This window comes from Malurus melanocephalus, unplaced genomic scaffold, assembly GCF_030028575.1.
Source record: "Malurus melanocephalus ecotype Western Australia unplaced genomic scaffold, MMel_1.1 scaffold_304, whole genome shotgun sequence".
NCBI classification, from domain to species: Eukaryota; Metazoa; Chordata; class Aves; order Passeriformes; family Maluridae; genus Malurus; species Malurus melanocephalus.
The window spans coordinates 188403-202888 of record NW_026623536.1 but is presented as its reverse complement, the minus strand read 5'-3'; the positions used below and the strand labels follow the sequence as shown (position 1 = coordinate 202888).

Sequence of the window (14486 nt, the reverse complement as noted above, 5' to 3'; positions counted from 1 at the left end):
TGAGCCCTCTTGATCAATTTCTGATCCCCTCAACACTTTGAAGCACTTACAAATGAAGTAGCAATAAAGGTTTAACATAATCTATGCATATTGTGAGAAGTAACATAAGGAGTTAATCGACAATTTCCTAACCACATATTTTTAGACAAACATAAAACCGATGTGCTGGATCAGACCCAGAGATCCATTAGCCCAGTTTTCCTCTTAGACAGAGAATGCTATTGGAAGCTTTTCCAAGGGTCCTGTAAGGTCTGTTTCAGGTCTGTGAAGGACAACTGCCCTACCTTTATGGCACATGGWGACCATGGACTAGATATTTTCCACTCTGAAGTCAAGTACTTTCAAGCCTTTCCAAAACACTCAGTTACATCTGAGGGGATTAATACACAAATGTAAATAAATTCACTATTAATAATAAACTTTGTTTTGAAAGTAAATATTTATTTATGTCAGCTATAACGACAAAGTTAGRTTTTTCCATGGTAAGTCTGCAAGCTCTGACAGAGATAACAAGCCATGAAATAAACATGTTTTAAACTATCTGCATCTTAGGCTCACTGGCAGGAAGACCTAAACAGCAGATTGTTTATGTTTGTTTTATTTTGGTTTTGTTTTCAATAGGGTTGTTTTTTTTTAAATTTGTTTTTACCTTTTAAATGCTTCAGCAGGGTTCCTCTCACATTCACCGGGCTGCAAGAGACTTTGAATAGCAGGATCTCTCAGTTTGTCCTCATATCCCTGGATCAGTCCACTGCGGCATATTTGTGTGACTAAACCTCTAATAAAGCCTCCAACACAGAGCGTGTCAGAGTCCTGGGCCCTGCAGAAGTGGAAGGCTAGAGCCTGGCGATGTAAGCCTCTTTGCAGGTTTGCAGGTGAGCTTGGCCACAGTAACTCAGTACAGAGGGCTGTCTTCCCACTACCGGGCCCTCCTACCAACAATACACCCCAGGCAGCTCCTTTCCCAGAGACAACACCGGTATTATTCCCAGAATTCGCTACAAGAGATGGTTTGTTGGCAGCACTACAGGCACAGCTAGCTTTCTCCTGGAGGCAGTGCTGAAGCTTGTGGAAAACCCACTCCCTACAGTAAAACTGCTTTCCCTGCAGCAAGCTGGTTTGAGCCATTTTACAAAGCTTCTTTTCTTGGATGTGTCATAAGCAGCAGCACATCTTCGACGTCCCAGGAGCAGGGAGACGCGCGTTCATCCGGCACGGGACAAGCTTCTGCAGGGAACTTGACAGAGGCGGCGGTGATCAGTCACCCTTCCTCGTAAAACTCAACAGCCTCTTCTCGGCAGGAAGGGTGTCACTCCATCTGTGCCTTGTGCTGGGATCAGCATGGCACAATCASAGCTCAGCTGACATCGTGCAGCGGTGGCTGGTACCAGCCCTCAGCAAGACTTGTGGTGTGGCTCACAAGTTCATGCAGCTCCATGACTGCATCTGTAGTTCAGGCAGCTGTGTGCGTTCCCAGTGTACAGGGGAGACAATGCATCTGGAAAAACTGAGGGAAAGCCAACTTTGCAGTGTACACTAAATGCCTTTCACCTCTAGGCATTAATCTCTCCGGATACATATAGAGAAAAAGCTGTCCATAATAAAATATTCCCTCTGGGAATTTCATAAAAGAAGCGATTTTTCTTCAGAATACTATATGCACACCACAAACGTGGCAAGYACCACTGACTAAAGCAGTCAGTCTGGACAGCGAGCTTTGCAGACTTCATACATCTGGGAGAGTGTCTGAGAAGTGCTTCGCGTTATGGTTTCTTATGCAGTATAGACGACAGGGGAAAAAAAAAAACGTTTACAGCTTCTTATTTCAATACACTCATAGTGTCTTCTTCAGGAACTTGGATTCTTACTGAACCTGTTCTCAGGTATCTCAATCGCAAGATGTCAGAAGAGACAACATCKTCCCCTAGAGCTCTGAAATAAAGGAGACAGCACTTTTAACCCTACATGCAAGTCATAATTCAGTCAGCTGCAAATGCAGACAACAAAGAGCAAAGTCAAGGGCTCGTATTCCTTATTTTTGATAATACTGTTATATGAATCAAAAGAGCCGTTTAAAGAAAATTTGTTGTCGCGAGGTGTGATCAGCCACATGCAGAAAAAAMCAACAATAAACAATGAACAGATATGACAGTGGCCTCAAAACCACAGCAAGTCTTGCCTTTTCTCCCGRGAAGAACTGAATACATCCTTTCATCCTAGAAACATTCCTGCTAACGAGGCTTCATCACCGAATCCTCTCCTCACCCCATTTTCCTCCTGCCGGCTGCGGGCGTTTTTTTGGGAGTTTGTGCAGCCGGGCAGCGCTGCTCCCCGCACGCTTCTTTGTTCGCGGCAGCGGCGCCCGGCAGCCCCGGGGTCACGGTGTGACACCCCGCGCCACCGCCCCGCGCCCTCCGCGACACCCCCGCACCCCGCRCCGCCTCCGGATCCCGGGCTGGGCTGCAGCCCCGCGCCCTCCCGGCCCGGGGGACTCGGGAGCCGCCTGGCAGCGCGACCACCTCCCTCCGGGAAAAGCCCCGAGCAGCCGGGGAGCGCCCCAGCCCTTCGCCTGCCTCTCGCYCCCGGCGCGGCGCCGCACGCCCGCCGCCCTCCGCCGCGCACACAGCCGGGGACCCGGGCACCCGCTGGGCGCCCGGCGGGGACCCCCCAGCCCCGGGGCCGGTGTCAGCCCCGCCCGGGCAGGGGCCTCCTCCCGCCGCCCGCTCACCTCCACCGCCGCCTCGGCGCGGCGGCTCCTCCAGACGGCTCCTCTCGCCGCTGCCCGCGCCCCTCCTCTTCCTCCGCCCGGCCCCTGGGCTCCCGCCCCCGGGCGCCGCCGTGCCAGGGCCGCGGCCACCCCGCTCCGCCGCTGCCTCAGCCCGCCCGGTGCTCTCCCCGCTCGGCGCCTCCCTCGCTCCCCGCCCCGGCCCCGCCTCGGCCCGCCCCCTTCCCCTCCGGCGGCGGGGACATCTGGGGCGAAGTAGTGCGRAGCGGAGGGAGACGGGCGGTGCCCCTTGCCGCCGCCCCGGGCTTTGTGCCGGCCCCGGGGCCGCCCTCGCTGCCGCCCGCTCCCGGCGCCTCCCGGCGCGGCCCTGCAGGGGGCGGCCGCTCCTCCCGCCCGGGCCTCAGGCGCCGTCCCGGGCCCGCTCCGCTCCGATCCGCGGCCGAACTTGAGGGGAAAAGGTGCTGGCTGAGGGCTAGCCCTGCGATACCCCGGGGCACACACGGGCCCCGACGTGGGAACAGTATTTGGTTTTTCTTTCTGAACGAAGCACAGATCTCGGAGCTTGGTTTTCTCATTGCCTTTTTTTCGTCTTGCCCCAAACTGGCCCGTTTCAGACAGAACTCCCCGTAATTACCCTGACAGCCTCCCCAGATAGTACCACCAATTCCAAACCTTTCCCACTGTATTCGCCTTGCTTCTGGGGATGCACAGATCCAAAAATCATGTTTCCGAGACACTCRGCTCCAAGGGGCATCCCGCATCCTTCCCTCACAGCACGTCAAACTGACCCTCGTGCTTTACAGTTCGTGGGTCCCTACAAACCCTTGGAACCGAGGGCCTTAATAAAAAAAAAAAACAGGCTAGAACTTGCTCCAGGACAACTTTAATATGGAAAAAAAACAGGGTGTGTCTTGCTTCGGGACACCTTTAGAAGGCCCTTGTGAAGCCCCCTCCACCCACGGCAAGAAATCGACGACTCTCATCTTTTATTCTGTTTGTGACAGAGCAAAGGAAGGATTTTCATTAAAATTTGCTCCTCTCAGAGCKGGCTGAATTCGTTATGATAAGGCACTTTTCCATCAAGGATCAAGGTCTTSACGATTGCTAAATAGTGCCTTCGTTTTCGCACGGCTCCGTGTGGTTTGGTATACCAGGTAATTACAGCATTGTGGARTACACACTGAATATATCCATAGGATACAACGGAGTGATTTAGGGCCCTTCAAGGAGAGTCCCGAGATTCTTGTAGGAGCAAAATGAAAAATTAAATAAATTCAGTTGGTGTGGTGAAGAGCTTAGAAAAACAAGTCTGTCTGCTTCTGAAAACCAGTAGAACAAGTTTGAAGAACCTTTGGAAGCAGTGAATTACAAATTCGCAGAGCAATTGGGAGTGGGGGAGAAACAGAAATAAGATTAGTAGTAAGAAAATGTTGTGTGGTTGTTTTGTTTCGGTTTTTTTTTTTTTAACTTTTCTGACTTGGTTGGGTTTTTTTTTAACTGTACACTTCAGGCAAGTGATCTTCTCTAGGATTGTTTTTTTTTTCACTTCCCAGCTGCACCACCCTTCCATTTCGAAATGCTGTGGAAACTCAGGACTTCCAAAACTAATGCTAATACAAGTTCAAGAGACTTTGAACTGTAAAATATTTTCTTTTTTCATTTTTTTTTTTTTTTCTTTTAACAACATACAGTGACCTTATGGCAGGGGTGATCTCATTAAACCACTGGCCTACTGAGTCATGGATAGTTTCTCTTCTGTACCCATCAGGCAAGTGATCTTCTCTAGGATTGTTTTTTTTTTCACTTCCCAGCTGCACCACCCTTCCATTTCGAAATGCTGTGGAAACTCAAGACTTCCAAAACTAATGCTAATACAAGTTCAAGAGACTTTGAACTGTAAAATATTTTCTTTTTTCAATTTTTTTTCTTTTAACAACAAAGGGATAGAGACAGATAATGGYTGGGGTGATGGGATTGCAGGTCTGGTCTGCTGAGCAGGCTAGTGAAAAAACAGAGGTTGACAGAGAAAAAAGTGTAAAAACCCCACAAGAAATAATTGCAGATTTAACACGTTAAGAAGCGGATCTTGGCACAAGCATTAGACTGGTAGGTGACTCAGGGAGAAAAAAAAAAGAAATTGGATAATGATGAGATCCAGGGGAAAGTGCAATTCCTGCCTTTCAAATGACCAAGACACAAATGAAAAGCCAATTTAGATGAAAAGGCGCTGTCAGATTTCACAACATTCAGTGTGAATGTAGTGAAACAGGTGGAGTAACAACATGGTTTGCTAAAATCAGATATTTAAAAGTACGTACGATGGAGTTATAGATAATAACTGTGAAAAAACTTAACCTTTCCATAATAAATTATGCTAATACATAAATCCTGCAGCAAAACAGATGACAATAATTTGATTTTCACATGGTACAGAGGATACAAAATAATTAACCCCCTAAAACTGACTTGTGGGCACTGCATCTGAGCTGAGTTTCCATTYAGGATATCACACCTACAGCTAACATCAGGAATATGAAATACTTGTCAGAATGACAAAGGGAAGAAGGAGAGGAGAAGGGGGGAGGAATGAAAACTGGAAATAAATGTGGCAGGTCTACAGTATAATTCAGCAAAATATTGCAAGTATGACCTTTCAAAAAAGTTATRTCCAACCTAAAGGTAAAGGAAATGGCGCTGCATTGACAACCCCCCCCAAATTACTACTTCGAAGCCAAAGCATATAAATACTTTCAATAAAAAATCCTTTCCTTTAAAAAAATTAAAAAAAAAAAGAATTCTAAAAACAAGTTCAAAGGGTTAAAACCCCTTGGTTTGTCATGAAGAGGCACAGCCTCTTYGGCTGCGATCTTTCATCTGTACACAAGAAACTAAGACCCCGAAGTCAATCTTCAAAAGCAAGGGAGGCATTTTGTTATCAAGATTATTTGCATAGCACCTCCTATACCTAACGTGACAGCTCAGATGACATCATCCTGGTGAATTATTATAGCTAAGGGTCAGATATTTCTGATACAATTGTGCAATGTTCTAGTTAATGAGACAGTATCAGGATAAGAACCAAACGTTATTTTTGTGGTTTTGTACAACTTAGTTTGACATAGATAGCGAACAAGCCATGATCTAATTGGCTGCAACTTTGCAGGCTGCAAGACTGACAGATAAGACCTAAAAGAAGATGAAACAGAACAAAACTTCCTATCTGAAAAAAAAAAACAAACCCAACCCTACCCTACTCTCTACTTTTAGTTTTGGTGGTCTGCAGCTGTAGGAACCTTCCTGGTTAACCTGATCTGCACTTAGGCACTTGATTTTAAATGATGGGATGTTTGTGTCATGCATGATTTTAGGTTTGGTGTTGTATTTAGCCAGTTAAGACTAATAAATAAATAAACTTTTAGTGAAAAGATTGCACTTAAGAAAGTTGTAGCATTAAGAAGTCTTCCCCAACAAAAAAAAACCAAAAACCTGAGGTGATCGGTTAAACAAAAATCTTTTAGGCTTTCCAAATGATTTGCCACATCTTTTGCAGAGTATTAGGAAAGAATGCTATGTGTTTTTCAATTATTTTTAAAGTTTCATGATGGTGTTATTCGGATGTGGAAACAGGCAATCCTGAGGGACAAGAGAACATAAGGGATCACAATGAGAAAGGCAGCATGAGGCTGATCCTCGAAGTCATCAAAATCGGAGCCATCCTCCGTGAGTATAACCTCCAGTTTGCTTTGTGTGTAGTTTGGAGCACTATTTCCAGTTTCCCCTGCGGTTTTTGGTGCATGACTCAGCCCTGCGGGTCCCGTGGTCGGGGTGCACGCACGCCCCAGCCAGCTCGGAGCCGGCGCTGCAAATCCTCGCAAGCCTGTCGTGTCTTGGGTAGAGCTTTGGGCAGGCGGTGATTCACATCCAGAAATAAATGTTTTGCAAGGGTGGGCCTGAGGCGCTATTATCGACTTAAAACACGGAGTGGTAATTCTAACTACTTTYGTAACTTTTAAGTTACTGATTTTCATGCGTAATTGTGTATCAATTCAGATGCTTTCATTCTCTGACAGGTAAAATTAGTGAGGTTGATGGTATATAAAGATAGTGCAGGCTTAGGATAACATAAAAACATTTACATTAAAAAAAAAAAAAAGGAATAATTTTCCAAGCAAATAGTGGAAGTCTCATCACATGAAGTATTCAGGCAAAAGCATTTCTCTCATACTGATGATTTAGGTCTTGGTCCTAAAATCTGTCCTGGGTGAGATGCACTTTAATCTTGGGTCTGTCAGTATTGTGTAAGATGTCTGTACAARATCACCTGAAGTCCTGTGTATGGGTGTCCTGTGTGCAGCCTGGCACCCACAGCTGCTCTCCAAGCCACCTGGTCATCCATTGCTCCTGGTCAGAATCCTGCAGTTCCTAAATGATGATGCTGCAGGGGATAGATGCCAAAGGCCACACAAAGGGCTGGTTAGCTCCTACTCACCATTATTACATCCTTCAGAGTCAGCTGGTTGTGCTGGTCACTTAGTCACACACTTGGGAATGGACTCCAAGAGGATGTTTCCTGAGCTCTTCAGGAACTGAGCTGAGGCTGGCCATCTTGTTCCTTGTCTTTTTAAAAGAGSAACATAATGCAYSTTRGGTTTGGTTTTTTTTCYCCCTACTTATCAAGGACTTCCACTCACAATTTCAATTTTCAATGAAGGAAGGCAATAGTGTTCTTTTACATAAGAATATAGCTAGCAAGCATAATAGTTCCTTTCAGCTCCTTCCTCACCCTTGCTCATTACCAAGTAATTTGGGTAGGAGTACTATCTATCCCATCTATTGAAACTGGATCTCTGTGAACAAAGGATGTGAGAATGATTGAGTTGAAGCAAAATTAAACAAAAGATCTGGGATAGGATCATGTGGTGGCTGGAACACTTGRCCAGGAGGGGAGGGAGGAAGCTGTATTCTCATTCTCCCTGAAAAGGAAATAATTCCCATTTCCAGGCTGACARCCTTCATTTCTAGGTCATTACAGARCTGCCACCACAACATATTCTMGTTKCSTTTTGGTAGAAAAATGACTGTTGTGCTTTGGGTTAGAAAAGGTGATTTTCTGTTCCTTGATAAAAAAGGGCCAGGGTCTGTCCTGTAGCCATAGAAAAGGGAAGGGAGGAGGTTTGCATCCCTGTGTCCTCATCCTTTTTGCAAATATGTGCATTGAATACCCAGCAGTGGTGGGTGTTCATTTTGTAGCTTGATAACTGAATTAAAATAAACTCTAAAGAGCTACTGCCCATGCCTGGAAAAAATATTTGTATCACGTGTACTTACAACTGTGATTATATCTACTCCTGGGTGTTACTATCACCCTGTTGGTACAATTACCCATCACTGCTACGCTGTCAAGAAAAACACTCCACCAGATGACTGTTCAAAATAGGGGACCAGTTTAAATGCTCTAAATTCCTTCTGGAGTAGCWTTTTTCCTTGCTCTGTGCTGACGTGAGAGCCCCATCCTCCCAATGTAGCACTGGGATTGCACACTAAATTTAGTCAACAGGCTTGGAGACCTCTTAAGCAAAACCCAGGCAGTGGCTTTCAGGATTTGCTGCAGCATCTTGGGAAGGGAAGAATTTAGATGCTGTTAAATGATGGTATGGAAATGTCTATGGAKTGGAAAGAAAAAACCTCACAGCACTAATTTAGAGAAAACTAAATCATGAAAGTGACTTTTTATGTGAGTTGGTCCAGAAATATATTCAGCACCATTCTCAGACCAGGCATGAAAGAAATTATTATATTCTTAGGCAACTGATTCTTATGTGGATATTTAAAACGACTACAATAATGAAGGACTTTATGCTGGCACAAGATTCTGGATAAATTTCATGAAATCTAACATGAATAAGCTGTAAACTTCAGGAAATTTTGTGTGCAAATAGCTTAAGTACACACACACACACACACACACACATATATATATATATATATGCATATCTGTACCTGTCTCACACAATCTCAACGTTTTCATCAGTCTGTGTTACATGCAGTGTCTGAAAGCTTGCCCTGACCTGCTCTGTGATCTTGAGCAACTCATGCCACCTTACCTGCTTCTATTTCTCCATCAGTACAATAAAAATAGTAAATCTTTCCTACCTCCTTTCCTGTGCTGGGTCAAATGGCAAGCTAAAGTAAGGTTTGCCAAAATATTTTGTACCATTGCAGTACATAGATAGGCATAAACTTGCTCCAACCAGCTAAGTTTGACTGATGTGTTATTGAATCAGCATAAACTCTTCAGGCTAAACCAGAAGTAATAAATAACCAAAATACTTTTTGCTGTATTTGCTCTTACAAACTTCTGCCCTAAGCCTGTAGTAGCTCAAAAGCTTTTATGTGAGAAGTCACACTGTGATACTTTTATGAGTCATTTTAAGTMATTTTCTCTCATCTAGTTCACCCTGGCTCAAGAGTTTCCTGTTATTTATGAGTTCATGTGTTCTAAACAGTCCACTGCAGTCCTAGGGCAGGCAGACTGCCCAGGTCAGTTAGCACTGACTTTTGCCCTTCTGCCATTCTTTTCAGTTTGTGGGGGCTCTGCAAATCATCCCTTTAGAAGTGAGAGAACACCAAGATTTAGTTTTGCCTGTCCTTTTCAACAAACTTCACCMGCACAGGGAAGTTTTTGCAATTAAAAAAAGAAGCATTCTCCCTTCCATCACATTACCTGCAAGGCTGCTGCATCTATCAAATGCAGATTTGGGGTTATCTGTAAGCTCAGCTTCCACAGTTATCAGCAGTTTGGAAAATAATGTTGAGTGCAATCATGCCCATCTTTATTCCTTGGCATGAAGTGTGCTCAAAGTAGCAAATATAGATCCTCCTTTTTTTCGAGGAGACTCAAGGAACACAGAGCACCCACAAGGGCTCAGCAGGAGCCCCGGAGGAGCCAGGAGCAGAAGGACCAAGTTCAGAGTTGTCATGGTGACCCTTGCTGGCAAAATTTCTCATGGGACAGCTCTGGCCTTTGCCCCTGCAAAACTGTTTCAGCATCTTCCACTGCTCCACCGAGGTCTAGTTGAAAAGTCATACTCATTGCTTGCAGAATTATTTTTGGGCTCACAAAGTAAGTAAATATAAATAATCAGCAAAATCCTAAAAAAAAAAAAAAAATTGCAGTATAAACTTTGGTTTTTACATGCTGAGGCCACAAAACTCTTGTAGACACTCAGAAAATAAAATTATTCATGACAAATTGTAATCAACAGGGGTAAATATAAAAGATTTTTTAATCTGTTTCACTGCATCTATGAAACCACTTGATTAGTYCCCTTCTAACACATTTCTAAACACAGATGAGACATAGTGAGATGAGAAATTTTTAGAGCATATTTTGGATAAATTTGCTCAGATTAATTGCAGATCTTCTTCATCTAGCAGAGGCAGCTAAAATATCCTTAGAAATGTCCCATTAGACTTTGAAAATAAAATGGGAAAGAGAAATTAATGTTGATTGAAAAACAGCATGTGCATTTTGTGTGGAAGTGAATTTAGTTTGGTCGTTAGTGTCATTTGATAAGCAGAATTTCATTCCCTTCCCYTGAATAAGAGACTCATTCTGTTTCTCATCATCCAGACTGTTTATTCTAATGGATTTTAGGAACCCAAAAAATTCCTTTTAAAGGGAATGAAAAGGAAAGAATCAAATTATGTTTCCTCATGCGACACAGTAAAATAACTCAAAACTTTAGACACATACTTGCATCAAAGCAACTAACTTTTCCACTCTCTATTTTCCCACATGAAAAGAAACCAATCAGTGGTTTATGGACTAAAATTTAATTTGGTGTGTCATAATAGGAAAGTTAATAGGAAATTGCAGTTATTCTGCACCTACCAAACACATAAGCCACATGGTTTACAGACACTTCAGAAGGTAAAGGTAACTCCAGAGAGATTCAGAAAGTAACAGAAAATTGATTCAGAGCAGATGCTAACTTTGGATATTTGTTGGCTGTTCCTAYAAAGTGTCATAGGCCACTACAACCCGAAAGGCTTCCACAAATTTCCTTTTTTGCAGTAATTGACAAAAAAATCCTCATAAGGATTTTTTTTTCCTCATCCTCCTTTGACAGACTTTTCCAAAGGAGTTTGGATTTCAGTGGCATTTGGTTTGGACCAGTGAGTGTCAGGGAACCTGGAAAACAAACACCACGGTTGCTTTGAAAGGGTTCTTCACCAGCACTGAGTGTRATGATACCTTCCTGAGTATCTTCCTGTTCACTCTCAGCTCATCTCCTACCATTCCACTCGCATCACCCAACACCCTTTTCTGCCTTTTCTGCRTGGCATTAGCACACTGTAGAAATCTGGACTGAAGTCAAAATTTAGGACACAAGATCAAAGGCTTTTTGTACTGGCTGTTTCCATGCGTGTGTCATCTTCATAAAATCCTGTTAACACTCTTATGACGCAGACAATTGAAATGGAACCTGGGAGAAGAGGTAAAGGCCTGGCTTAGGCAGCAGAGAGTTTATGAGGTTGTTTTATGGCCATGGAATACACTGCCCGAAAGGATTAAAGGATATTTAGATGTAGAGCAAGACTCATCTTCTTATTTAAGCTTTTCTTGGAAACAGTATCATAAAAAAGGTCTAAAAAATGCAAATGGAATTGATATTCAAAGAGTAAAAAGCATGAATTTGATGGTACAATCCCCCTGGAAAAAAAAAACAAGCAAACAAAATCTAATCTATTGTTGAAAAGGTGAATTGAACTAAAATTTACCAGTCTGACCTTTTCACTGAATCATTCATTTAGGTTGGAAAAGGCCTTTAAGACCATTGAGTCCAATCATTATTCACTTCCTTGCAGATGAGATCCCAAACCTGCAAGAAGACTGGAAATACAGCCCMAAATCTGTTTTGCTACATAGTCATAAGCAGCGAGGAAAAAGCCAAAGATAAACTGTCAGCAAGGCTCTACTCAGTCTTTGCAAAACCAGTACTTCAGTGATGAATATACTTGGAAACATTAAAAAGTGGCACATAGGACCTTGAAGCTGAGGATTTGGAAGGGGAAAAAAATAATAGAAGGATTTAAATGGATTAAAGGGGTAATGGGTCCCAGGCAGAAGGAGGTGGAGATAACTTTAGCTGTCTTGTAAATGAGAAGAGGGAGAGATGATAAATGGAGTTCTGAAGCCTCCACAGATTAAATTATCTGGGTGGGAGTCAGGTGTGAATTACTGGGGAAGTGCAGGGACTAAAGGGATTTTTGTATTTGCTGGTGCAGGTTTAAGTCTCCCTTTGGTGGTGGAAATGCTTGAAGCTGTGTCTCACATGTTATCTGAGGCCTGGGGAATGATTCTCAGTGTGAGAAGAGAAGGAACCTTTAGTGCCTCACTAGAGACTCAGTGAAGTGAGACAGAAGGGCAGCACAAAAATCAACCTTGACATACGTAGGAAAAAGTCATTAGTCACCATGGCAAAGACAATCTTACTATAAAGGAGAGGATTGAAAGCAGTCTGAAAATAACAGAGGAAGCTGCCTGTACAGCAGACAGACATGCACTAGAAATCAGTGTGTATCCATGACATCGACAGCTTTTCAACCTCATTGCTGAGGGCCTCATTTTAAAATACTTTTGCCACTGTTTTTATATTTATCTGTGTTTCTTGAGGGGTGAGAATCCATTTGGTGCCTGGGACTCCACAATCATATCTGCTGTGTTTTTCTCCATGTTTTAGCTGCTATTTATTTCCTTCCCCTCTCACCACTAATCAACAGGGCAATCACTATTAYTCTTACARTAAATCAAAACAAACTGATYCAAGCCAGGTTTATCAGAATTTCCRTCAGRCTTTGTCAGRAAAATAGAAAATAAACTCAATGATTTTCWAATTAAGAATGATAAATTATGGCCCTATATGAAGCCACTATATTAACTACCCATGCTAGGACACTCATTGATGCCATTGGCTTAATAGGAAAACCATCTTTTCCCTCCTTTGACAAGTGTTCCAGATCTCCAAAATCCCTGAAAGTCAAGAAGATGCCTTTAAGGAAAGTTAATAGCTGAACGTCTGCTTCCAAGGAATTTTAGACTCGTCTGTGTTTTCTCTTGCACTATATTCACAGCATTAAATTCAGTGGAAGAGGATTAAGTATTTTACTACTAATTCAGCATCTTATTACTGGAGGTAATAGCATTCATGTGTATCAACAGCTTCATAATCCTATTGACATWAACCAATGAGCAGTACACAAGGATGGTGGGGACTGCAGCAGTTGTCCAAGCAAGGCTCCACTCTCCCATCTAGCAGAAATAACTTTTTGCCAATAATTTCACACTTGCATTTTCTCCTTGTTTGAGCCATACACCTGGGCTGGGTATGTTCTTTAGTGTTTCTCATTCCCAGCAGAGGGTTACCACCACCAAATCCCCGAGAAGCTTGTTAAGGAGCTTGCGTGATTCTTCTAAACATTCCTCGAGATCCACCCACGCCACGGAAAGTAATTCCCTCCCAATGAAATCAAATTCTCTTTAATGGGTAAAATTTAATTACAGCATGGCAATAGGTATTTTTCGAACGCCATAGATTAGGCGGATTAATCAGATGCACGGGAGGTAGGCGGTTGGTATTAATAAGGCAAAATTTGTTTGCACTGTATGTACAGACAATTCTGAAAGTGCCAGCCAAAGCAGAAAGAAGGGATTTGCCTTGGTGCTTTTAATGAGAAGTAGATTAATAGAAGCTGTGCAGTTACAACAAAACAAAACTAAACCTGCCATCACTCAAAGCCAAGCAGAAGAGTGCAAAAACTGTRCTCATTTTTATAAGCACAGCATCACTGGCTGCCGACTGACAGCTTCAATGTTATCTCACTATAAATGTATAATAATTAGTTGGATAATTTGGCTTTCTGAGGAACACTRTTAACTGTTAGAATTACAATCAACTCAGGAAATCAGATTCCTAAATACTCTGAATCCAATGCCTACTTTTATACACAGCTCTGAGGAGGGAGCACAAGCGAAGTTAGGAAAATGCAACACAAGTGTTTTTAGCTTATGGCTGAACTGGAAATGTTTCCAGCTCCACAGTGGGACAATTCCCCAGTATAAATTCCTTCCCTGTCTGGGAAATGGCATGCAGTGGGAGCTGGGGGATGGCCCCAGCACCGCAGGGAGAGCGCAGCGGCAGCAGCCCTCGTGGGTACAAAGTCAGAGCACAGTGTGTGTGTATATAATTATATTCATGTTCTGATTATATAGCCAGATGACTCAAACACATGTTGCTGCTGTTCCTGGGAGCATAGAAAATTTGGACCACACCAGTTGCCGCAAAAATATGTAATGGCTGTCATCACGCTGGTTTGTAAGCAAGGCACATTGTCACCTCTAGGAAAACCTACTTCATTAATAATAACATCAATGTGACATTTCCATTTAATCCTAATGACTTCATAATTATTAATTACTGTCACTACAGAAACAAAATCCCAGGGAAGGTGGAATCTCAGTCATATCGTTCTWCAGAGTTGCCAGGTATTTTTGCATTACTTTACCCAGGAAAAAAAAAATCATTTAGTAATTTCTTTTGAGAAACAGTCATTGTTAATATAGAAAATCTGAAGCAGTCACTGAAGATTCTTCTCTCAACCTTAAAAAAAAAGAATTAGAAGCGGCATTTCCTTAAAAAAATGTCATGACAATTCCGTTTATTCAAATCACACCTTGAAGTTGTCAGTGTGTTGAAYA

At 43.0% G+C, this 14486-nt stretch overlaps 1 protein-coding gene across 1 annotated transcript in view; it reads right to left on the bottom strand.

The window, feature by feature from the left end:
• Positions 1-2848, bottom strand: part of ANKRD50 (ankyrin repeat domain containing 50) — a 39240-nt gene extending 36392 nt beyond the window's left edge. The window contains exons 1-2 of the mRNA XM_057377163.1: positions 2729-2848; positions 650-1932 (exon numbers count right to left, since the gene is read on the bottom strand). Coding sequence (XP_057233146.1) covers positions 650-1128 — 479 coding nt within the window. The 5' untranslated portion in view covers positions 1129-1932; positions 2729-2848. The remainder of the gene's footprint in view (positions 1-649; positions 1933-2728) is intronic.
• Between the last annotated feature and the right edge of the window lie 11638 nt (positions 2849-14486).